This window comes from Lepidochelys kempii, chromosome 5 (genome assembly GCF_965140265.1).
Source record: "Lepidochelys kempii isolate rLepKem1 chromosome 5, rLepKem1.hap2, whole genome shotgun sequence".
Taxonomy (NCBI): domain Eukaryota; kingdom Metazoa; phylum Chordata; order Testudines; family Cheloniidae; genus Lepidochelys; species Lepidochelys kempii.
Genome location: NC_133260.1, coordinates 22,459,127 through 22,483,053, shown reverse-complemented (window position 1 = coordinate 22,483,053; position 23,927 = coordinate 22,459,127). Strand labels below are relative to the sequence as shown.

At 41.9% G+C, this 23,927-nt stretch overlaps 1 protein-coding gene across 1 annotated transcript in view; it reads left to right on the top strand.

Moving 5' to 3' along the window:
- CPLX4 (complexin 4) overlaps nt 1-20,666 on the top strand; it is a 32,441-nt gene extending 11,775 nt beyond the window's left edge. Inside the window, exon 3 of the mRNA XM_073343653.1 lies at nt 20,439-20,666. Within this exon, the coding sequence (XP_073199754.1) occupies nt 20,439-20,666 (228 nt within the window). The remainder of the gene's footprint in view (nt 1-20,438) is intronic.
- Nucleotides 20,667-23,927: the final 3,261 nt, after the last annotated feature.

Sequence of the window (23,927 nt, the reverse complement as noted above, 5' to 3'; positions counted from 1 at the left end):
TGACATCAGTGAAAACTGCCGGTATCAGATGTGGTAGGATTATTTTTAAATAACACTGTAAAAATGAAATTGGCCTTTGTTTGTCACCTACTCCCTTTCAGCTCTTCAGTTTTGAATAATACATCTGTGAACTATTAGAAAGTGAAAACAATTTTATATTAGCCCTTAGACTGGGATATTCAAAGACTCCTAAACCTAAAATCACAGCCTAAGAGTCTGAGTGGACACACTTTTTCTTTTGCAGTTGAAAGTTATCTCACTTGTGGCTTTCCATTGGATTTCTCCATTGTAATAGCAGCACTAACGCTTCTTAAATCTTAGATTAATAGTTTCCAAGGTCAGAAGGGACCATTGTAATAATCTAGTCTGACCTCTTACATAACACAGGCCATAGAACTTTCCAAAAGTAATTCCAAGAGCAGATCTTCTAGAAAAACATCTAATCTTGATTTCAAAATTTCCAGGGATGGAGAATCCACCATCATTGGTAAATTGTTCCAATGGTTAATTCTGCTCACTGTTAAAAATGTATGCCTCATTTCTAGTCTGAATTTGTCTAGCTTCAACTTCCAGACATTTGATTATACTTTTCTCTGCTAGATTGAGGAGCCCATTATCAAATATTTGTTCCCCATGGAAGTACTTGTAAACTGTGACCAAGTCACACATTAACTTCTTTTTGCTAAACTAAATAGATTGAGTTCCTTTGAGGCTATCGCTATAAGGCATGTTTTCTAATCTTTTAATAATTTTTGTGGCTCTTCTCTGAACCCTCTCCAATTTATCAGCATCCTTCTTGAATTGTGGACACCAGAACTAGACACAGTACTCCAGCAACGGTTGTACCAGTGCCAAATTCAAGGTAAAATAACATCTTTACTACTCAAGATTCCCATTTTTGCTTCCAAGGATCGCATTAGTCCTTTTGGCCAAAATGTCACACTGGGAGCTCATCTTCAGCTGATTATCCACTGCCACCCCCAAATTTTTTTCAGAGTTGCTGTTTCTCAGGATAGAGTCCCTCATCCTGTAAGTATGGCCTGCATTGTTTGCTCCTATATGTACACATTTAGTCGTATTTAAAACACACGTTGTTTGCTTGAACCCAGCTTACCAAGCTTTGCAGACTGCTCTGTATCAGTGATCTGTCATCTTCATTATTTCCCACTCCCCCAGTTTTTTTGTGATCTGCAAACTTTATCAGAGATGATGTTATATTTTCTTCCAGGTCAGTGAGAAAAATGTCAAATTGTGTAGGACCAAGAACCATTGCTGTGGGACCCCACAAGAGGAACACTGCTTGATGATGATTCCCCATTTACATTACACGTTGAGACCTATCAGTTAGCTAGTTTTTAATCCAGTTAATATATACCATGTTAATTTTATATGCCAGTTTTTCAGTAAAAATGTGCAGTACCAAATCAAATGCCATTTAGAAGCCTAAGTATATTACATCAACACTATTACCTTTATCATTTATTGCAATCTCATCAAAAAAGATATCTAGTTAGTTTGAAATGATCTGTTTTCCCTAAGCCCATGTTGATTGGCATTAATTATATTACCCTCCTTTAGTTCTTTATTAATTGAGTCCCATATTAGTTGCTCCATTATCTTGCCTGGGATCAATGTCAGATTGACAGGCCCATAATTACCAAGGTCATCCCATTTACCTTTTTTAAATATTGGCTCAACATTAGCTTTCTTCCAGTCCTCTGTAACTCTCCCAGTGTTTCAAGAATTATTGAAAATCAGCATTAATGGTCCAGCAACCTAACTTGCATCCAAGAGTTTTAAAAGAGCTGGCTATCTGGACCTTCTGATTTAAAAATGTCTAACTGCTGTTTAACATCCTCCAGAGATTTTAGTGGAAAGCAAAGAGTGTTATCAGATTATATGACTGCATAATCTGTCCTCCCCCCCTCACAATACAGAACGGAAATATTTATGTAATGTTTCTGCCTTTCCCTGCTTTATTATTGATCATTCTACCATTTCCATCTAGTAATGGATCAATACCACTGTTAGGAGTCTTTTTGTTGCTAATATTCTTTAAAAACTCCTTTTTATTGTCCTTAGCTCTGCTTGCCATAGATTTCTCCTTGTGTCCCTGTACTTCCTTTATCGTTTTTCCACAGTTCCCTGGCTTCTGATTTATATTCATCACTATCAGCTTCACCTTTCTTCCTTTTGTTGTACTTTTTTTTTTTTATAGCTGCCTTCACTTCCCCTCTAAACCAGGTCATTTTTTTAACCAGCACGGCCTTATTCCTCAATTATGGGATTGTCTCTTTTGGGGCATCAAGTAAAATGTTTTTAAACAATTATGAATTATTAGTCACATTTTTCTGATTAAATTCCTGCTCCTGACTGACTTACCTCATAATTGTTTTCAACTTTATGAAATTGGCCCTTTTAAAGCACTAAGTACATATATCACTGGTCTGGACTTTATTCTGTTTGCATATTATAAATGTGATCAAGTCATGTTCACTCATACCTAAACTACCATTAATTTTTAGTTTTGTGGATCAGTTCCTCTTTGTCTCTCACAATTCATTCTAATATAGAATTTCCCCTTGTTGAATACAACACTTTTTGAGTAAGGAAATTGTCAACTATTATATTTAGAAATTCCATGGATGGCAGCATGACGTTTCCTGATATTTCCTTGGTGATACCCAGGGTGGAAGGTACCTCGCTACCATCTACCATACACATGAGGAAGCCTTGGCTGTACCTGCCCCACTAGTCTGTCAGCTCCCCAACTCCACCCATAGGCGCCAACTTCTCCTGGTGCTGGTGGGTGCTTGCCCCACCCCGCCCGGCCCTGCCTCCACCCCTCCCTGCCCCCATTCCAACCCCTTCCCCAAAGTCCCGCCCCAACTCCGCCCACTCCCTGCCCCTATTGGACTCCTTCCCCAAATCCCCGGCCCCGCCTATTCCCCTCCTCCTCCTCCCCTGAGTGCACTGTGTTCCCGCTCCTCCCCCTTCCCTCCCACAGCTTGTTACGCCACGAAACAGCTGTTTTGCAGTGGCAAGTGCTGGGAGGAGAAGAAGGGAAGGCGCGCTCAGGGGAGGAGGCAGAGGTGAGCTGGGGCAGGGGGGCAGGGCGGGGCGGGGAACTGCCAGTGGGTGCAGAGCACCCATCAATTTTTCCCTGTGGGTGCTCCAGCCCCGGAGCATCCACAGAGTCGGCGCCTATGACTCCACCTCCCATAAGCAAACACAAACATTCCCCTCTTAACCTATGCAGGCTCTGCTGTCCCTCTGCAGGCACACTGCAACCCCAGGACCCTCTGAGCATCCCGCTAGTTTCAACCTTAACTAAAAATGTCTGAGCCTTTAATTGGTGTAAGACATTCTCTTTGTGTAATTTATACATAGTGTAATAGTTTTATGATAGGCTTTAATAAGTAAGTTCACATAGTTTCAGTGTTCCCAAGGAAGCCGTACACACCAGATTACCAGTTTCACCTCAGATCACCACTCTGTTTAATATACAGCACTTAGATATGCTTATAGTGAAAACCAATAAAAGTAAACAAGTAAAAGTTTATTTAAGAAAGTACAGAGATTTGAGAAGTAGCAAGTCAAAGTATTGGAAACAAATGGTTACATGTCAAATAAAATTATAATACACGTTCTACAGCCTAGATTTAATTAGCCAGATACTTTCCTGTCTAATGAAGTTTAGCTCCCCAAAGTCTTTGCAGTGTTTTCAAGCCAGGTTGGCTGTGACCTTCCTTTCATAAGACAGAACACATTGACAATTCATCTCCTCAGTGAAGGATCCCAGATGTACCTCAGTACTCCAGGTTATACCCTAAAAATCCATTGTCTTTACCCGTAAACAAGATGCTCCCTGGCTGTTTTTGTTTTTTCCTGCAGGTCGCCTCTCATGTGAATTCATAATCTCTTCATTAGCATCAGGCTCAGTAAGACACTTTGAGACATTGACTACACAATGACCAGCCAGAGAGATGAGGGTCTACTACTCGCTCCCTGAACAGAACCTGTGTATCACCTTCTGGTGACCTGTCAGCTCACATAATTTAAGGACATAGTTTTCAGTATGAATGCATAAGTCCTTAAATATTATCTGTACATACATTTCACAATGATCATGATAACTAGTAAGCTACTGGGTCTTGGTAGACATCTTACATGCCGCTCTTTATGAACTATTTTATAGATACCAGATCCAGGGAACCCCTGTAAACCCCTATGTACATACCCTTTATTCCTTCTGCCAGTTTGCACCACCGGGTGTCTGGGTCACAGAGATCTCCAGCACATGTAGCTCAGGTTGATCATACAGCTTTGTTTCCTGCACATTATAGATAGGTGCGTAAGAAGCTGGTCATCCTGTTTCTCTAGTGTGATTTGGTGGTCTGTAGCAGACACGAATTAATTCCCCATCTTGTGCATTATCTGTCAGGATGTTAATCCATAAGCATTCAAGATGATTTTCCTCTGAGTTATCAGTGACATGGAAGCAAGCAATGCTATTTTGGACATAAAGGGCTGCTTCGCTTCCCCTTTTGCCACTAGATCCTTCCTAAATAAGTTATAACCATTGATTGTAACATTCCAAAAGTGTGAGTCATCCCACTAGGTTTCAGTAATACCAACTAGATCAAATTTATGCTCACAAACGACCAATTCCAGTTCTTGTTTGTTACCCAGGCTTCTAGCAATGGCACAGTCAAAGAACTTTTCTTCATGTCCCTTGATTAAGTTCGTTCTCAACATCTCAATTTTGTGCTAAATGACGGCTCATATCTTCCCTCATTTCACCCTCCCTTTTGTTATTAGTTTAACTCCCTCTAGTACACTAGTCAGCCTGTCCCTGAGGGGATTGGTTCCCCGTCCACTGAGGTGGAAGCCATCCAAACTTTTTTTGAAACTGTTTGTTGCCCCCAAACCTGGCACTTATTTATACAGAAAACTTTTACTTTTTTGTCAGTGGCTGGAAAGAGTGGGATTTAGATGGGCATTGACATCAATGCAAGGGGTAGAGCTTATCCTTAGCTATCCACTAATCTCTTATCCATCCAGCAATCTCAATATGACATTTGTTGGGGTCAACATATCATGCGTGCCCCTAAGGCTTGAATACTTCATTCTTGGAGAAATGGGTTTTGTAACATCAGTAAGTAATGAAGAATAAAAAAAAAAAATTGAGGGCAAATTTAATTGCAAAAAAGTTCATTCTGCCACCATAGAACTTAGAAGTAGAGATTGGGTCACAGGCCTAAATCTGTTAAAAAAAAAAAACACACCAAAAAAAAAAAAAACCCTAGCATTTAAATTAATGGATGAGTAGAAAAAAAAATCATGAAACTTTGTTTTGCCTTCTGGGAATGTGTGATGAACCAGCTAATGTACATTCCTTTCCTGGAGCAATATTTTACTGCTGTTACTTCTGTGGGGCTAAATCCTCAAAGGAGTGGTTTTCAAAGGCACTAGCGTAGTTAGGGGCCTAGTCCATGGCAGTGCCTGACGGTGATGATGAAAATCTCCCCTGTAATACTAAGGGTTTCTCAGGGAGTCTCCTGGAATCTGGCTCTATCTCCCGGAGGCTACTGAAGCCAATCCGGGAGATTTTAGCCCACTTAAAGTCCAGTGGTGCAGCAGGGCTAAGGCAGGCCCCTGCCCCTGGCCCCGCACCACTACCAGAACCAGCCAACGCATCCCTGCAGCCCCAGGGAGTGGAGAGGGTACAGGGAGTCTCTGCATACTGCCCCTGCCTGCAAGCACCGCCCCCAACAGTCTCCATTGGCCTGAAACTGTGGCCAATGGGAGCTGCGGGGGCAGTGCTTGTAGGCAGGGGCAGCACTAAGAGCCCCCTGCCGCCCCTCCCCCGGGAAGTGCTGGCTGCTTTCACAAGCGGTGTGGGGCCAGGGCAGGCAGGGAGCCTGCCTTAGCTCTGTTGCGCTGGCAACTAGAAGCCACCCGATGTAAGCACCGCCTGGCTGGAGCCCGCACCCCTCACCCCCTCCTGCACCCATATTCCCTATCAGAGACCCCATCCCCTGCCTCAGCCCTGAACCCCCTCCCACACCCAGACTCCCTCCCAGAGCCTGCACTCTGCACCCCCTCCTGCATGCCAATCCCCTGCCCCAGCCCTGAGCCCCTCCTGCACCCAGACGCCCTCCTAGAGCCTGCACCCTGCACCCCCTCCTGTACCCAGGGTGCTCAGCTCGGAGCCAGCTCCTACACTCCGAACCCCTCAGCCCCAGCCCAGAGCCAAAACCGCTCCCGCAACCCAACCCCCTACCCCAGCATGGTGAAAGTGAGGGAGGAATGGGGGATAGAGTGAGCAGGACAGGGCCTCGGAGAAGGGGCGGGGCAGGGATGGGGCCTTGGAGAAGGGGCGGGGCAGGGCTGCAGAGCAAAGGTGTTTGGGTTTGTGTGATTAGATAGTTGGCAACCCTAGTAATACTTCGGCCCTGATGCTGCAATAATCTCTACACAAGTGGTCTCCTCTCCCCAAAAACACACACACACACACACCTTTGTCCAAAATCCCAGTGATCCCTATGGATTTGTCCAGTGCTCATTGTAGTATTCTGGCCTCATTTTTCATTCAGTCCTCTGATCAAACTTCCAATGACAATAGTAGGAGTTCTGCCCAAGTAAGGACAGAAGCTCTGAGTTGGCAAAACAGTTAAGCACGTGCTTTGCTGAATTGGGGCCCAACTGGATAAGTGTTGCAAGATTCACCATTTTGGATTTGTGCATCTATATGATCTATTATTTTCTTGGTTGTAACCTAACTTTCTTCCCTCTAATCATAGAAAAAATATATAAATTATACATTGAAAAAAACAAATAATTAGATTCAAATTATCTCCCCCACAAAAGCATAGCTCTTCATTATCCTTATAAAGCACTGCATAATACTCTCAAAAAGGTAATACAACAACCCAAACTGCATTAACCATCTGGAAACATTGGCTTGAATCTAAATAACAGGCTATTGAACTGAAAGGCATAAATGTTAACAATATCAGAAAGAATCCTAAGGTGTAAATACAATAATGAATGTCAGAATTAAAAAGGGCCCCCACATCAGTGCAAAACCTAAAGATCCATGCTATTTGGACCAGATTTATAGGAGAAAACAATTCCTTAATGAACCTTAATCCTATTAACAGCATTGTCAGCTTCGGTTTGTCATTGAAAAGATGTTTTCATCTATGAGAGGTATGATTTGTTGACAACTTTTGCCTCTCCACAGTAGTCAGCATATCACCTATTTCCAAGATAAGATTTGTCTTTACTGCATGTTTTTAATACAGTGAACTGGATTCAGCTTAATAATTTATTTTTTACCCAACACGGGCTTGACCTCAGTTGAATATTTCTTACCCACATACATGGTCCTGTTGAAGTCTCAAATTTGTAGGATTAGGCCTCAAAAAGAAGGTGAAAATAAGAGATATCTCATGAGTTGCATTTAAAAAGCTTATCTGGGGAAAGTTCCTGTTATCCTAACTAAGGTTATGACCTCCAAAATTGTGTATTAAATAGTGTGTCATTTGAAACGTCATCTATATGGGACTGTTAGGCTAGTCTGAGCAATTGATATAAATGTACAGCTAACCTGAGATATTTTATCAGCCAAGGTAATTCGAAAATCAACCATGAAATGCCAGTAACAATAGGAAATTATTTTAAAGATGATCAACAATGAAAACAAAATTAGGTCTACTATTGTTTCTTTATGATGTATTCAGAGAGCCTTTTTTTTTTTTTTTTTGAAAGAGGCTGAATGAGAAGTTGCTGCTTGTTACTTACTTTAGAAAGACAGGCCTTGTCTCTTGGTTTTCTTCGAAGACTTAATGGATGACTGGAGAACTGTGAGGACTATGTTATTAGAGAAAGCATGCAAGGTGAAACCTTGATAATGTGTGAGGGGAAGTGATTCTTATTCAAACTGTTTAAAATGTTGTTGTCTGACACCTATCTAATTCAATGGACTGAATAAGAGTTTGAAGAAAGCTCTTTTGGTAAAAATTCTATAGCTTCCCACTTCAATTGAAGGATGAGAAAGTTCCAGATTTATATGTCTGGCTCCTCTAAGAAAGACTTTGAGCAAAATAGAGAAGATGGGACTTGGCTTTCCTAATATTTATAAGGTAAAACAACTAAATTAAAGCACCTAGCATGATGAGACCCCAGTCCTGGTTGGGGGGTTCTGGGTGCTAAGATATAAATATTTAATAATAATGATGATGCACTTTGGGACTGCATGCACAGAGGAGCCAAGAAACATAGAGGTGATTGCCCCTCTCTGCACAGAAAAAGAAAGCATAATGGTAAGGGAACTAATCAGTAATCAGCAAAGCATTCTCTGCGAGATATGGGAAGAGCACAGCTCTCTGCCTTAAACATTGCATTTGGAGACCTGATTCATCTCTACCTAACTTCAGTGTTATGCTGGTGTAATAGTGGAATAACAGTGTGGATTCAATACCTTGACTGGTAAGCTTTGTTATATCTGTAGATATGTTTCTGTGTTCTGCCTACTGTGATTTGTCTAAAAAAAATAGATTGAAAATTCAAAGACATTGGTGAGACTAACATTTTAATTTTAAATTATACCAAATCTGATGCTAAAAAAATTTGTGCATGTGACCTATCTCTGAATTTGACACCTGAGCAGCACCTGAGATGTCAATTTTCAATGTTAAGTTCCAGGATTTGATTTATAGCTGTTAGTTAGACAGAGATGGTATTGCATTATTATTTTTAATAAGTCAAAGCTAGGGATAGAATCCAGCATACTGAGTCCTGTGCTAAATCAAGAGATAGCCATAGCTTGGCTTCTGTTGGACTTCTGTATCAGATAGGGTTTGTTTTTAAATGTAGGCCTAGACTGTGTTTTGCTTTACACCAGTGTAAATCAAACTAACATGATTATCTTTTTGTCATAGTGGTACCTAGTGGCTCAACTGAGATCCCATTGCACTGAGCTGCACTGTACAGACATACAGTAAGAGACTATCTCTACCCTGCAAAGTTCTCAGTCTAAATAGATGAGAGACAGAGTGGGAAAGGATAATGGAGATGAGATGACAACCTGCTCAAGATTAGTGGTAGAGCTGGGAATAGAGCCTGGGTGTCCTGAGTCCCAGTCCAGTGTCTTATTCACTGGCATCTCTAGCACTACCAACGGCAAAAGTCTTCATGAAGTCTGGATTTACACTGTCGTAACTGGGATCAAAATATGGTTTGGAGTCATCATCATCCATCCCCCTTATCCACTGGTGCAAGGTGCACCTTGTCTCCTTACTTCCTTATATCTAACCCCTCCCCCGCCCCAAAAAAGGGGCCATTCTTTCTCTGTTTAGCAGTCAGTTTCTCTCCACTTTGTAATAAAATCAGAATGTGCCCTGTTCTTCATCTCTCTCTGGGAGTATAATCTATGCTCCGAAAAGTCAACTGGTTTATTTTCACCTTGGACGGTGCTGCTTCTTGGTTCCCACCAGAGGTGAAAGTAAGCCTGGCTTCCCCGGGGGCAATTTAAAGGGCCTGGGGCTCCCAGCCCTTTAAATCGCCTCCAGAGCCCCACTGCTATTTAAAGGGCCCAGGGCTTTAAAGGCTCCGGCAGCTATTTAAAGGGCCCGGGGCTTTAAAGGCTCCCCTGCTTCTACCGCCCCGGCCCTTTAAATAGCCCCCAGAGCCCTGGGCTGCTGCTGCTACCCTAGTGGGGGGGGCACTTACCTTACAGGGTGGGCTGGGGCTGGCTCTGACCCCCTCAACCCCGCCCCTGCCACCCTAGGCCCCGCCCCTTCCGGGGGCCAGAGCTGGCCCCAGTGTACCGATAAGTCTTACTTTCACCCCTGGTTCTCACCTGTGTTGTGCTAATGAATGCCCAATAATAAGACCGTGGAATGGAATTCTTAGCTCTGATTTTTTTGTGTTTATCTCTTGCACATTTAAAGCCCAGACTGGCATACTTAAATCAGTAGCTCTACATCTCACTGCTTATTGTGCCCAGGTCATTTGGAGGTGGCTAGAAAATCTGCTTTCTTGTTGCCTTACCAAAAAAAAAAAAAAAGCCAGGTAAGGGGGAGAAGATGACATCTCTCTAGCTGTACATGAATGGCTTATAGCTTCTTTAAAAAGAAGGTATGAGATGGCAGTGAGGAACCAGGTGGAAAAATTGCAGGAAAAATTTTAGGAGATCTGGGCAAAATGTCAGAATGAAATGGTCAAGGGAGAGGGAAAGAATTGTGGGACTTTGTCAGTTTCTTGAATTTTTGTCATGAATATTTTTAGAAGTGAAATGTAAATCCCCCCCCCCCCCCCGCAGCTTTTATGTAAGACTTTGCAAAACACCATCTGGTCTGCAGTTGAAATGTACAGTATAATCTAATCTCCCCACTTTCACTGTCCATTGACATTGCTGTGGCAGATTCCTGGTTGCTGTAAAGAGTCTCAGTCATTGCCATTTGAAGGAAAAAGTTTACAGATATCATCATCCATATAACGGGCTCATTATAAAATAATGCACTTACATTCTCCTTTTTTTAAAAAAATAGTTCAAAAAGGAATACATTCTCCTCTTACAATGCATGAGGAACAAAAGAAGCATATAATTATATACAGCCTCATAATCTCTAAATACTTTTTTGTATTTTGGAGCCAGACTATCACTGACTCAATTTAATAACTGCACTATTCTGAAAATAAGCGATTTGCTAAACGTTACGCTGCATGCTACATAATCCCTTTCTGCCTCATAGATATTGTCAAAGCACAGAGAGAAACTTTCCTGAGGAGAATTTGGAACACTGAGTTTTCAGAGAACTGTCTGTACAAAACATATACTGTACTTTCTTAAAAGGCCAAATCCTTTGTCTGCAGGCCCTGACCTAGTAGAACAGATGTAGCTCCACTGTAGAAAGAGGAGTACGATTTGGGGATTCCATGCAGGCTCCACACACCAGTTGTGCACCATGGAGCTCTACAGGGGTGGGAGGTGGGATCTTTCTCCATTGCGAAGGGAGTTTGTGGGGAGAAGGGCTAGTGGATCCATAAAGCTGCTAGGCATTCTTCTCCACAAAAGTGGGAGTGCACTGCGCACAGTGTAACTGCCATCCTGAGGCTACAGCAGTGCCATAGTGCCTAGGGTTGCAGAATTGCTTCCCCTCAGTGCACCATGGCAATCCCAGCACACAGCCACAGGCCCTCATGAAGTCAGATTTTGCAGGCGACTTTCATTGTAGGTGCAGATTCACTCTAATTGGAATTGCCATCTGCCCATTGCAAAGCCCTGAAACAACCCTGAATTCTGTTCAGTGTCACCGTATCCAAATACTGTTGTACATTAGGCACAGGCAAATCACATGATAAAATGATAAATCTAAATGTGGTCTGTTGCTTAATGATATTGAGGAGATCGTTTGGCTCCTGTATGGATTAGTCTGTGATCTTTCATCCCTTTGGCTTTGATTTTAAATAGAGTTGATCAGACTGAATGGTTAGACTAGATGATTGCTAATTACACTGATGTATAAGGTCCACAATCAGGGCTCTGGCTTAGAGCAGATGCTGCTTTAAAGGAACTAGGCTAAGGCAAAACGGTGGCTAATGTACTCTATACTCTCAGAAGTGCACGTCCTCAAGCGAGTGTTGAAAAGCACTTGCAGAATCACGTAGAAAGTAGAGTGTGATTCATCAGTAGACCACAAGCCTTCAAGTAACATTATGCTTTCCTCAATGAAAAATAATATTTAAGTCTGTGCTTTCCTCAGCAATGAAAACGATATTTCCACCTATCTACCTTGGGATTTTATACTGGTACCTATTTATAGTGTCTGAGCACCTTCCATTTAAAATCATTAACAATAATTTGCTGGCTGGGATTGGTGGGTTTTGGTATAAATGTATTACAAAGGATATTTTAATGTTTTTTCCAGCAGGCTCTGAAATGAATTTGATATTGAGGCCAGGACTTTCAAAATGGGGTGCTAAAGGTGGCCACCTAATTCTGTATATAGGCACCTGAATGATAGAACTGATTTTTTTTTAAGTGTTGGGATCCAGCTAGCTCCTACTGAAAATTTTGGTCTGATTTTCTGATAGAACAAATCCCTTATTATGTCTATCAGGCTTACGCAAATCAATAAAATCCAGATATCTAAACTAAATTTCCATTAAACAGTCAAAGTAGGAGAACTGGAACTGGAACTCTGAGAAGCTGCCTCGAAAGGAAGGTTGAGGTTTATATTCTTCTTAGTTTACCATTGGTAGTCTGTTCCCTACTAGAATTCTTAGCATGATTAGCAGTCCAGGATCTTCAGTCCTGGGATTTTGGTTCAACCCCATCATCGACCATGGTAGTGGTGGGCCAAGTGAGTACCGTGCATGTATGGATTTAATATACAGTAACTCATTATGTAGTAGTGTTAATATATTTATTGCTACAGTTCTAAAGGTTGGGAAATCTATGGCTGACTGGTTAATGTGAGTTTGTCTAATTTGTAGGATAACTTTTGTTATCTGAAGTCCACCCTCATCCACCTGTACTACTGGCTGGGAAGAACCTCAAGAAGAGAAACTCCTTTTGTAGCAAAAGTTTCCTTATTAATGCATTGTTAACTGTATAAAGAATATTTATTATAATATTGTTGCTGTCTTCAACAGATTAAGTGGTAGCAAATCCTATTCCTATTGTTTCTTGCAAGCATCTTGATATTATTGCATCATATTAACTCTGGTATTGCCCAGGCTATTTTAACAGCATATGAAAAAAATCAGATTTGAGGTAAACAAAGCTATCAAATATACTGTCACGTGGAAACCTGTAACAGTAAATAATGATTAAGCAGTCGGGTAAGCCAATCTGACCTCCCTTGCTATAGAACTGAGACTGAATGTCCATTGCACATGTGCATTCTTGCATTCATTCTTACATTGATTCATTCATACAGTCATTCGGATACCAGAACCCTCTCATTCTCTGAAACACCTCCTGCTGACTGCATTACTGCTTATTCAGATTGGGCCTTAGCCACTGTCATGCTTCATTTTGGAGATATAATGAGGCATTAATGCTTATCTTTGATGTGTGAACTGTGTCAAAATATCCTGCTTTTATGAATGCTGGACCCATCAGAATTCACCATAAAATTTAAACAAAATGGCCATTGTTTGAAAAATTGACATAGTCCCATTGGCAGGGCTTTTCAGCAAGCAAGCAGAAAACAAGCGTGTATAGTATTTGCTGCATTTTGCTCCCTTTAATTGCTTAACTAGTTCCTTCCCTTGCCTCTCGTTTGCATTCTCAGACTCATGCCCAACTTCCATCCTCTCTTTTGTTGTCTAAGTCCTCCCATTACTTCACTTAACAATGCTGCAGCTAGTGCTTTGATTATGCACAATACAACCCCTCACTTTCAGCATGTCATAGACAGACGCTGACTGGAGACCTACATATAGTTTCTGTTTTGTATGTTTGGTTTAAGGAAGATGGAGAAGAATTTGTCCAGTTATTTTATCCTATAAAGAATCTCATACCACACTCGTCACTGTAGTATGTGAGCACCTTCTCATGCTAACACACTTTTTTGAGGAGCCTTTGGTGGAAGAAGTTTTGTTCTTAAGGCTTGTTTACCCATGGAGTAGTTCCTGATTAACTCCATGTATGGACATTCTTATTCCAGCATAAGAGTACCGTGTTCCTGTTTAGCAAACACTTAAATTCCACGTGTTGACAATCCCTAAAATTCCTTATTAGCCACCAGATTCCTTTTAAAGTTAGTTAATAAATGGGGCCTTTCAGAAATTAGCACTCACTACATATTATTTACACTAATACTCCGACACACCACTCTAGCAATGAGAAGGGTTTTGAAAGTGGGTATAAATGTAATTTGCTCCCATGTTAAGACCCTTTATGTTGTTAGAGAGACGTAAAAGGGTCTTAGTGTAAAACTGAACAGGGCCAAATTCCAAACCCTCCTACACCAAATAACGAACATTGCCTTCAGGTAGCACTACCTTCTTTTTAAGGTTGCAGAATAGTTTCCATTCTATTGCACTGTTTTCATATGCTTCTGTCTTCCAGAACTTTTGCCATTTGAACTGAAATGATATATATCTTTATGGTGATTTTTTTGTACAATTTAAGCAGAACCTCTTTAACCTACTTTTTGGTGAATAGAATATTTTAAAAAGCAACAAAAATCTTCCCATTGTCAATAAATTCTAGCCACATGGGAAGAGAAGGGATTTAAAAATACTTTGTGGAACTAATAAGATATATGTACTGAACATCACCTCAATCACATTCTTGTGTGCTTAGATACTTTCTCCCAGATCTCTATTGTATTTTGGCTACTTAGATTGTAAATTCTACAAGACCTCTCTTCTCACATGCTTGTAAAGTACCTAGCACAATTTTAGCTGCTATATAAATTATCCGTGGGCACTAGCTAGGGGTTATGGAATAGTGGTAGATAGCTGAGGCTTAGGACAGGAGAGTCTTGATCATGACCCATAGGCCTGTTCCTTCCATTGTATTTCAACAGAACAAAGTACGTGTACAGTGTGAGAGTTTGCTCTCCAAACCACCCTTTAATACAAAAGATGGTTAATCAATGAAGTAGTTCAATTAAAACCAGGCACTGTTACCTGGGGTTATCTGAACCCAAAGCTATGCTAACTAATCTCTGTTTTCCAGATGGGGGACAAAGCACCCTCATCCGATAAATGATTGGTACATATAAGAATGCTTCCACTGGAAAAAAAAAAAAAAACCCTTGTTTTGACTGAGTACAAAATACACATCAAAAATAGCAGTAGTCTAGAGAGCACCGCAGAGATAGCTACCCAAAGTCTGAGGTGCTGTCAAGTGGCGGCAGCAGGTCTCCAGTGGCCAGCCGTCGTCCTTGCCACTGGGGACATTGATGTCAGTCAGTTTGCTCATAGAAAATCCAAACTTCTCCAAAATGCACACTCTTAACTAATCTTTTTTAAGTAGCTCAAAACAAAGCATAACTCAAAGTAACTTCTAATAGACTAACAATTTCCCTAGCAACAGCAAAAAAATCCCTCATAATTTCTACTTATCAGCAAAGAAACTTTCAGCTAAAAATTTACAAATATAGGCACCTAGACCAAGGTCAGCTATTCTTGTTATAACTGCAGCTGTGCAGATGTTTTTGTTCTGTCTGCCAAGGCTAAATTCTTCTTGACTATGTGGTGTTCCTGTTTCCAGCTTATGATTGCTGGGTATACAAGGTGGCTGCGGTAATATCTAGGCAGAGGTGAAAGTAAGCTGGTATAGTCCGGGACAGCGTACCGGCAAGAGCCAGCATGCCAGACCGGACCGGCTTCCCCAGGCTGGCGCTTTAAAGGGCCTGGGGCTCCCCGCAGCGGCTGGAGCCCCTGGCCGTTTAAATCGCCACCGGAGCCCTGCCACCACTACCCCAGGGGCTCTGGCAGGGCGCTCGGGCAGTGCTTTACCCCTGGGGTAGCGGTGGCAGGGCTCCAGTGGCGCTTTAAAGGGCCTGGAGCTCCAGCCGCTGCAGGGAGCCCCAGGCCCTTTAAAGCACCACCCGAACCCCGCAGCGGCCGGAGCCCTGGGGCCCTTTAAATCACAGGGCTCACAGCAGGGCTCCAGTGGTGATTTAAAGGGCCAGGGGCTCTGCTGCGGTAGTGGCGGCCGGCATCCGGGGCCCTTTAAACTGCCCCTGAGCCTGGGGCTCCCAGCTGCCTCTGCAGTTGGTAGCTCTGGGGGTGATTTAAAGGCCTCGGGGCTCCCAGCCACAGCCGGAGCCCTGGGGCCTTTAAATCTTGATTTAAAGGGCCCGGGTATTTAAAGGCCCCACCTCTTCTGGTCAAGGCCATGACCCCTTGCTCAGGACTCTGGAGTACCGGTAAGTTCTTTAAGTTACTTTCGCCCCTGTATCCGTGTTATGTTAAGTCCAGTTCTCTTGTAACCGGACCATTAGCGTGGTATTATAAATAGAACACTGTTTGACTCTAGGCATAATATATGTAATTTAGTAGCTCAGATTCACGCTTTTTAAAATAATTGCTGATTATTTTACTTCTCTGTATTAAGCTTACTCCCCATATTTTGATTTAGTGGAAACATAAGAACAGCCATACTAGGTCAGACCAAAGGTCCATCTAGCCCAGTGCTTTTCAAACTTTTTTTCTGGTAACCCAGTTAAAAAAAATTGTTGATGCCCACAACCCAACAGAGCAGGGGATGTTTGAGCCCCTCCCATACCCCAGGGATGGGGCAGAGGTTTGGGGTGCAGGGGTGAGGGCTGTGGGGTGGGGCTGGAAGTGAGGGGTTCAGGGTTTTGGAGGAGGCTCTGGGCTGGGGCAGGGGGTTGGGTGCAGGAGGGGGTCAGGGCTCTGGGCTTGGGGTGTAGGCTCTGGGGTGGGGCCGGGGATGAGGGGTTTGGGGTGCAGGAACGGGTTCTGGGTTTGGGGGGGCTCAGGGCTGGGGCAAGGGATTGGGGCACGAGGTTGGGGTGCAGGCTTACCTCAGGCGGCTCCCAGTCAGTGGTGCAGTGGGGGTGCTAAGGCAGGCTTCCTGCCTTTCCTGGCACCACAGACTGCACTGTGCCCCAGAAGCGGCCAGTGCCAGCAGGCACAGTCCCCCCTGCTCCCATTGGCTGGGAAGTGGGGAGCTGGTGCTAGGGGTGGGGGCAGCACGCAGATCCCCCGTGGACCCCCAACTAGGAGCCGGACCTGCTGCTGGCTGCTTCCAGGGTGAAGCACGATGTTGGAACAGGTAGGGACTAGCCTGCCTTAGCCGGGCAGCACCGCTGATGAGACTTTTAGCGACCCAGTCGGTGCTGTTGACCAGAGCGGCCGTGACCCAGTGCTTTGCGTTCCGCTCTGGTCTAGCCCAGTATCCTGTATTCCAACAGTGGCCAATGCCAGGTGTCCCAGAGGGAATGAACAGAACAGATAAACATCAAGTGATCCATCCCCTGTTGCCCATTCCCAGCTTCTGGCAAACAGAGGCTAGGGACACCATCTCTGCCCATCCTGGCTAATAGCAACTGATGGACCTATCCTCCATTAATTTATCTAGGTCTTTTTTGCACCTTGTTATAGTCTTGGCCTTCACAACATCCTCTGGCAAAGAGTTCTACAGTTTGACTGTGCATTGTGTGAAGAAATACTTCCAATATATCTTTTTTGAGAAGGGGCAATCACATCTGCATGCAGAATTCAATATGTAGGTGTACCATGGATTTATATAGAGGCAATATGATATTTTCTGTCTTATTATCTATCCCTTTCTTAATGATGCCCAACATTCTGTTTGCTTTTTTGACTGCCGCTGCACATCGAGTGGGTGTTTCCAGAGAACTATCCACAATAACTCCACGATCTCTTTCTTGAGTGGTAACAGCTAATTTAGCCCATATCATTTATTTGTATATTTGGGATTATGCTTTCCAATGTGCATTACTTTGCATTTATCAATATTGAATTTCATCTGCTATTTTGTCGCCCAGTCACTCAGTTTTGAGAGTTCCTTTTGTAGCTCTTTGCAGTCTGCCTAGAACTATCTTGAGTAGTTTTGTATCTGCAAATTTTGCCACTTCACTGTTTACCCCTTTTTCCAGATCATCTATGAATATGTTGAATAGGACTGGTCCCAGTACAGACTCCTGAGGGACACCAGTATTTACCTCTCTCGATTCTGAAAACTGACCATTTATTCCTAAACTTTGTTTCCTATCTTTTAACCAGTTACCAGTCCATGAGAGGACCCTCTCTCTTATCCCATGACTGCTTACTTTGCTTGAGAGCCTTTGGTGAGGGACCTTGTTAAAGGCTTTCTGAAAATCTAAGTACACTATATCCACAGGATCCCCCTTGTCCACATGCTTGTTGACCTCCTCAAAGAATTGCAGTAGATTGGTGAGGCATTATTTCCCTTTACAGAAACCATGTTGACTCTTCCTCAACAAGTTATGTTAATCTATGTGTCTAACAATTTTGGTCTTTATTATAGTTTCAACCAGTTTGCCTGGTACTGACGTCTGATTTACTGGCCTGTAATTGCCGGGATCACCTCTGCAGCCCTTTTAAAAAATTGGCGTCACATTACCTCCAGTCATTTGGTACAGAAGCTAATTTAAATGTTAGGTTACATACTACAGTTAGTAGTTCTGCAATTTCACATTTCGCATCCTCTACCATGAAGACTGATGCAAAGAATCATGTAGTTTCTCCACAATGGCCTTATCGTCCTTGAATGCTCCTTCAGCATCTCGATCGTCCAGTGGCCCCACTGTTTGTTTAGCAGGCTTCCTGCTTCTGATGTACTTAAAAACATTTTTGCTATTACTTTTTGAGTCTTTGGCTAGCTGTTCTTCAAATTCTTTTTTAGTCTTCCTAATTATATTTTTACACTTCATTTGCCAGAGATTATGCTCCTTTCTATTTCCCTCACTAGGATTTAACTTCTGCATTTTAAAGGATGCCTTTTTTGCCTCTCCCTGCTTCTCTTACTTCGTTGTTTAGCCACTGTGGCTCTTTTTTGGTTCTTTGTTTTTTAATTTGGGGTATACATTTAAGTTGAGCCTCTATTATGGTGTGTTTAAAAAGTTTCCATGAATCTTGCAGGGATTTTACCTTTGGTGCTGTACTTTTTAATTTCTGTTTAACTAACCTCCTCATTTTTGTGTCGTTCCCCTTTCTGAAATTAAATGCTACAGTGTTGGGCCGCTGTGGTGTTTTCCCCACCACAGGGATGTTAAATTTAATTATATTATGGTCACTATTGCCAAGGGGTCCAGCTATATTCACCTCTTGGAGTGATCATGTGCTCCACTTAGGACTAAATCAAGAATTGCCTCTCCTCTGGTGGGTTCCAGGACTAGCTGGTCCAAGAGTCAGTCATTTAAGGTGTCAAGAAACTTTATCTCTGCATCCCATCCTGAGGTGACATGTGCCCAGTCCATATGGGGATAGTTGAAATCCCCCATTATTATTGAGTTTTTTATTTTTATAGCCTCTCTAATCTCCCTGAGCATTTCACAGTCACTATCACCATCCTGGTCAGGTGGTCAGTAATATATCCCTACTGTGATATTCTTATTATATGAGCATGGAATTATTATCCATAAAGATTCTATGGTACAGTTTGGTTCATTTAAGATTTTTTTACTTCATTTGATTCTATGCTTACTTTCACATATAGTGCCACTCCCTCACCAGCACGACTTGTTCTGCCCTTCTGATATATTTTGTACCCTAGTATGACTGTGTCCCACTGATTATCCTTCTTCCACCAAGTTTCTGTAATGCCTATTATATCAATATCCTCATTTAATACAAGGCACTCTAGTTTACCCATCTTATTATTTAGACTTCTAGCATTGGCATATAAGCACTTAAAAATGTGTCCCTTTTTAGCTGTCTGCCATTACATGACGTAACTGAATGAGACTTTTTTCATTGGACTGTTTCTCATCAGATCCTACCCGTATTTTATCATCTTCCATCCTCGCCTTACTAGGACACAGGGAATATCCATTTATAGATACTCCCCCTAAGGGATGTCTCTGTCTGAACCACGTGCTCCTCCGCACCTGTTGATTTTCCCCAGAGAATTGATTGTATGGTAACTGCAGATATCGTTTACAGCTTGGAAAGAAACAGATCAGAAAAAATGACTTACTGAGTTTCTAATTTGGGGGTAGGGATGTGGCAGCCCAGCATAACATTACAATGGTCAAATTTAAACGGGCAATCCCCACCCTCAGCCCAACCACTGCCACTATTCCTTTGATCGGAGGCCTTTTCCAACGGTCCGAGGAAATCCATTTTTTTCCAGCTTTCACTTACACTGCGCAGACTGATACATTGGCTTTGTTTTCAGGATCTAATAGATATTCTGTCAGCGTTCCGACAAAAAAAACAACAGCAGCACAATTTCGCTAAAGCTAATGCCTTCTGGACCACCTGTACAATCAACTTCTTAGCCTCAAAAACATTGCTTCATGTCATCTGTAGGTCACAGCTGAAAGAATAAGCTTCCAGAAGTGAGTTTATACTGCAGATTAGCTCCGGGAGTTGCAACAGGTTGATTTTAATGTTGTTGTTCGTTGTTTATGTAGCTAGATCACACACACAGAGTACCAACTTGTCACCACAATTAATAGTGATGACCAAGATTTTCAAAAGTGTCAAGTGATTCTGAGTACCTCCATTTTTGGCAGTGTTGTTTGAAACACCCTAAAGGAACCTGATTTTCAGAGGACATGTGCTCACCACTTTCTGAAAATCAGACCTCTTAATGGTTTCCCAGGCTGGGCACCCAAATTCACTTGTTGTGTCTAAAAATCGCCTTCAATAGCTGATAGATCAGGTTCTATATTAGCAAAGGCAGTGTGCTGTCATAATGGAATGGACTATATTTGTTTTTCTCACAGAGTGAAATGGATGAGAACCAGATACAAATGGCTGGTGATGATGTGGATTTACCAGAAGACCTTCAGAAAATGGTGGCAGAAGATCAAGTAGAAGAAGAAGACAAGGAGTCTATCCTTGGACAGTTACAGAACATTCAGAATATGGATATAGACACTATTAAAGAAAAAGCTCAAGCCACTTTCACTGAAATAAAGCAAGCAGCTGAACAGAAATGTTGTGTCATGTAAAAGAGAAACCAGGGCTTGAGTTTTTTGCAAACCATATGAATTTAATACTGTATCATGGGAGTTGCTGCACAAGCAAAATTGATGGAATGCCATATAGTTCCAAAGCAGTATGTGTACATATGAGAGAGCGAGAGAGAGACTTCTAAACCTCCAGATTTAAATCAATGTAGGAGATGTACCTGCTTAAATCACACTAACCTAGAGCTGGTCAGCATTTTTCAAACAAAATTTTTTTTTCCATGAAAAAATGGCATTTTCAAAAACAACATTTTTCATGAAAAATTGTCAAATTATTTTTTGCAAAGAGTGCTGCCTTTTCTCCAGAATTTTTTATTGAAAAGATCAAAAAGCGTATCAGAATGGTTTTCAATTTTTTAACCAGAAATTGGGTCTTTGGTAAATGAAAAATGTCCATAATCACTGTGATATTTTTTTCAGAAAAAATAAATCATGAAAAAAATGTTAAAAATGAAAATTGGGTCTGTTTCAAACACTTCAGAACAAAAATAATGTTGAAATTTTGACATATTTTGCAAAACTAGACTTCCCTTTTTTGACCAGCTCTATGCTAAGCATAAAAAAAAAAATCCTGAAATGTATAACACTGCATCCTAAGACAAATGCTTTATGGATTTAGAACTTGCAGTAGATGCTGCACAATCGCACGGCTCTGAGTGAATATAGTGATTTTTGTGGTGAGTCAAAGATAGGTGGCTAGCACTAGAGCCAGGAATAATGAATAATGCAAACTTCCTCCAATTACTTTAACTGCTCCTCAGTCCTGAACTACAACACAAACTTACTCTTACAGTAGTGGGTCTCTCCTGGACTGCCATTTGTGCCAAATGATGTGGGTTTCTGATGTTGATAAATATCCAGCATAGGCTAAACTGAGAGAACCAAATTTATTTTATTTAATACTTATTCTACAGGTGAAAGATGCTGTAGAAATGCAAAGTATTATCATTGTTATTAGATCCCAGATCTCCAGAAGTGACAGGTGAGTATTTTTAAATTCATGGTGTCACCTTGTACTCCTGCAGTTATCTTTGTTGTGCGTCTTATACTATATACACATGTGGTGTGTTAGCAGTGAATCTGATTGAAGTCTGGGATTTGCGCAACTTGAATAGAAGCTTTGTTTCTTTTTCAGCTGTTGATTTTTTTTTTCTCTCCACTATTTCTCATGCTTTTCTGTAACTCTAAATTACAATTATTAGCCACTGTAGAATATATTTTACTTCTCATGAAATGTGCTATTTATAAATCTCAGAACAAAGAACCAGGGAGATCAGGAAAGAAGAACCAGTGCACTTGTTAGACACAAATATTTATCTTATCTGCAGTTTTAAAGGTATTTAGAGTGGGCTAAATCCTAAATTCCTTACTCAAGACAAGAGTCTGATCAGCTACACCAGTGTCAATTCTAAATAATTCCACTGACTTTCTTCTCATTTACACTGCTGTGACAGCAGAATCTGGCCTTTAGGTTTTAGTCTTGACTCAAGTGAAACTTTCAATGTCAACCAGAGACTTGCCTGAGTAAAGCCGAAGTAAACACCAAGAGCCTGATTTCTCCTTTCACTTACCCTGATATAAAGTGGGAGTGACCGTAGCATAAATGGGAAGAATTAGGTCCTGAATAAGGACTTTGGGATTCGGTCCTGTAATCAGGTGAACACTAAGATAGGATCATTTGATTGGTTTAGCCCTTTTCATCCCAAAAGTTCTCAAAGCACAAAGGTATGCAATGACCAGCTTCCCGCTGAGACAAGCTTGGCACAGCCTCTACTGGCAGACATGAGGCATTTTTTTTTCTGAGAGCCTATAATAAGAGACATTAAATTAGGGACTATGAGATAACTTGTCGATAGCTAGTAAAAGAGCGTAGTCTTGTGGTTAAGGCAGTGAACTGGGACTCAAGATCAGATTCAGTCCCTGGTTCTGTCACAGACTTCCTGTGTGCCCTTCAGCAAATTATGTACTCTTTCTCTGCTGGAGTTCTCCACCTGTAACACAGAGGTAATAACACTTCTCTGTTGTAAGAATACACTAATTAATGCTCAATACTGCGGTGACGTGGGCTGTGTAATTCCTTGGACAGATAGACCAGGATGAAACTGACTAATATTCTACAATATGTGTACCTGGATTAATGCTCTTTGAGAGGTTTATATGTCTGTCTCTCTCTCTCTCTCCCTCTCCTCCCCCTTAGTTTACATTGAACAAATGCATTAAAATATGGTCGCTTTTTCATTGTGAACACACAGGCCAAACCTGGTCTCACTTATCTTCCATGAAACGGCCAAAGGCAGCTTTAAAGTGGACTTTAGATATGAGATCCATGAAGAGTTCAACACCACTGCCCCCAGTCCTCCAGTTTTTAATTACTTCTTCCCAACAGCTTCCACCTTTAATATTGGACTAATGGATTTATTTGAGTTAAAACTGGCCTCTGGGGGATCAGCACCCTGAACTCCCTAGGGGAGGGAGTGCCTTGTATCTTTCAGGATCTACAAAAGTGGTTCTCAAACTTTTGTACTGGTGACCCCTTTCACATAGTAAGCGTCTGAGTGAGACCCCCCATTCCTAAATTAAAAACACTTTTTTATATATTTAACACCATTATAAATGCTGGCTGCAAAGCGGGATTTGGGGTGGAGGCTGACAGCTCATGACCCCCCATGTAATCACCTCACGATCCCCTGGGGGGTCCCGAGCCCCAGTTTGAGAACCCCTGATCTACAACGTGGTCAGTGAAGGAGCTTTGTTGAGAATTTCCAAAGGAATTCCTGTTTGATGGTCTTCAGAAAGGAGGTGTGGTTGCTTTGAAATGGGACCTTCAGAGGGTGGGTATAATGTGGAAGTAGCTGGGCATTCTCAGAGCCCAACGGTAGATACAGAGAAACACCTGCCTCTCTATTATTGAACATTTAAAGGGATTCTGTCAACTTAAACCAGGTCTGCTACACACATTCCTTTTCCTATGTTACTAATCATACCCTAGGTACTAAATGTGAAAGACCCTTTAAAATCTAGTGTACCAGTCTTTGCTGATGCTCTCTCTTTACCTGTTGCATATCCCTTGGCTTGGCACTGAATATCAAAAGAAGCCAGTTTCACTTTCAGGATTTGGTGCTGCAATGATTGGATTGCAATGTTTTTATTGATTTAAACACAATGGTTTTTACTGGAATTTAAAAGCATTGAAGAGACATTTATATTTATCCTAAGCATTAGTTTTATTAAGTTTTGCTTTCA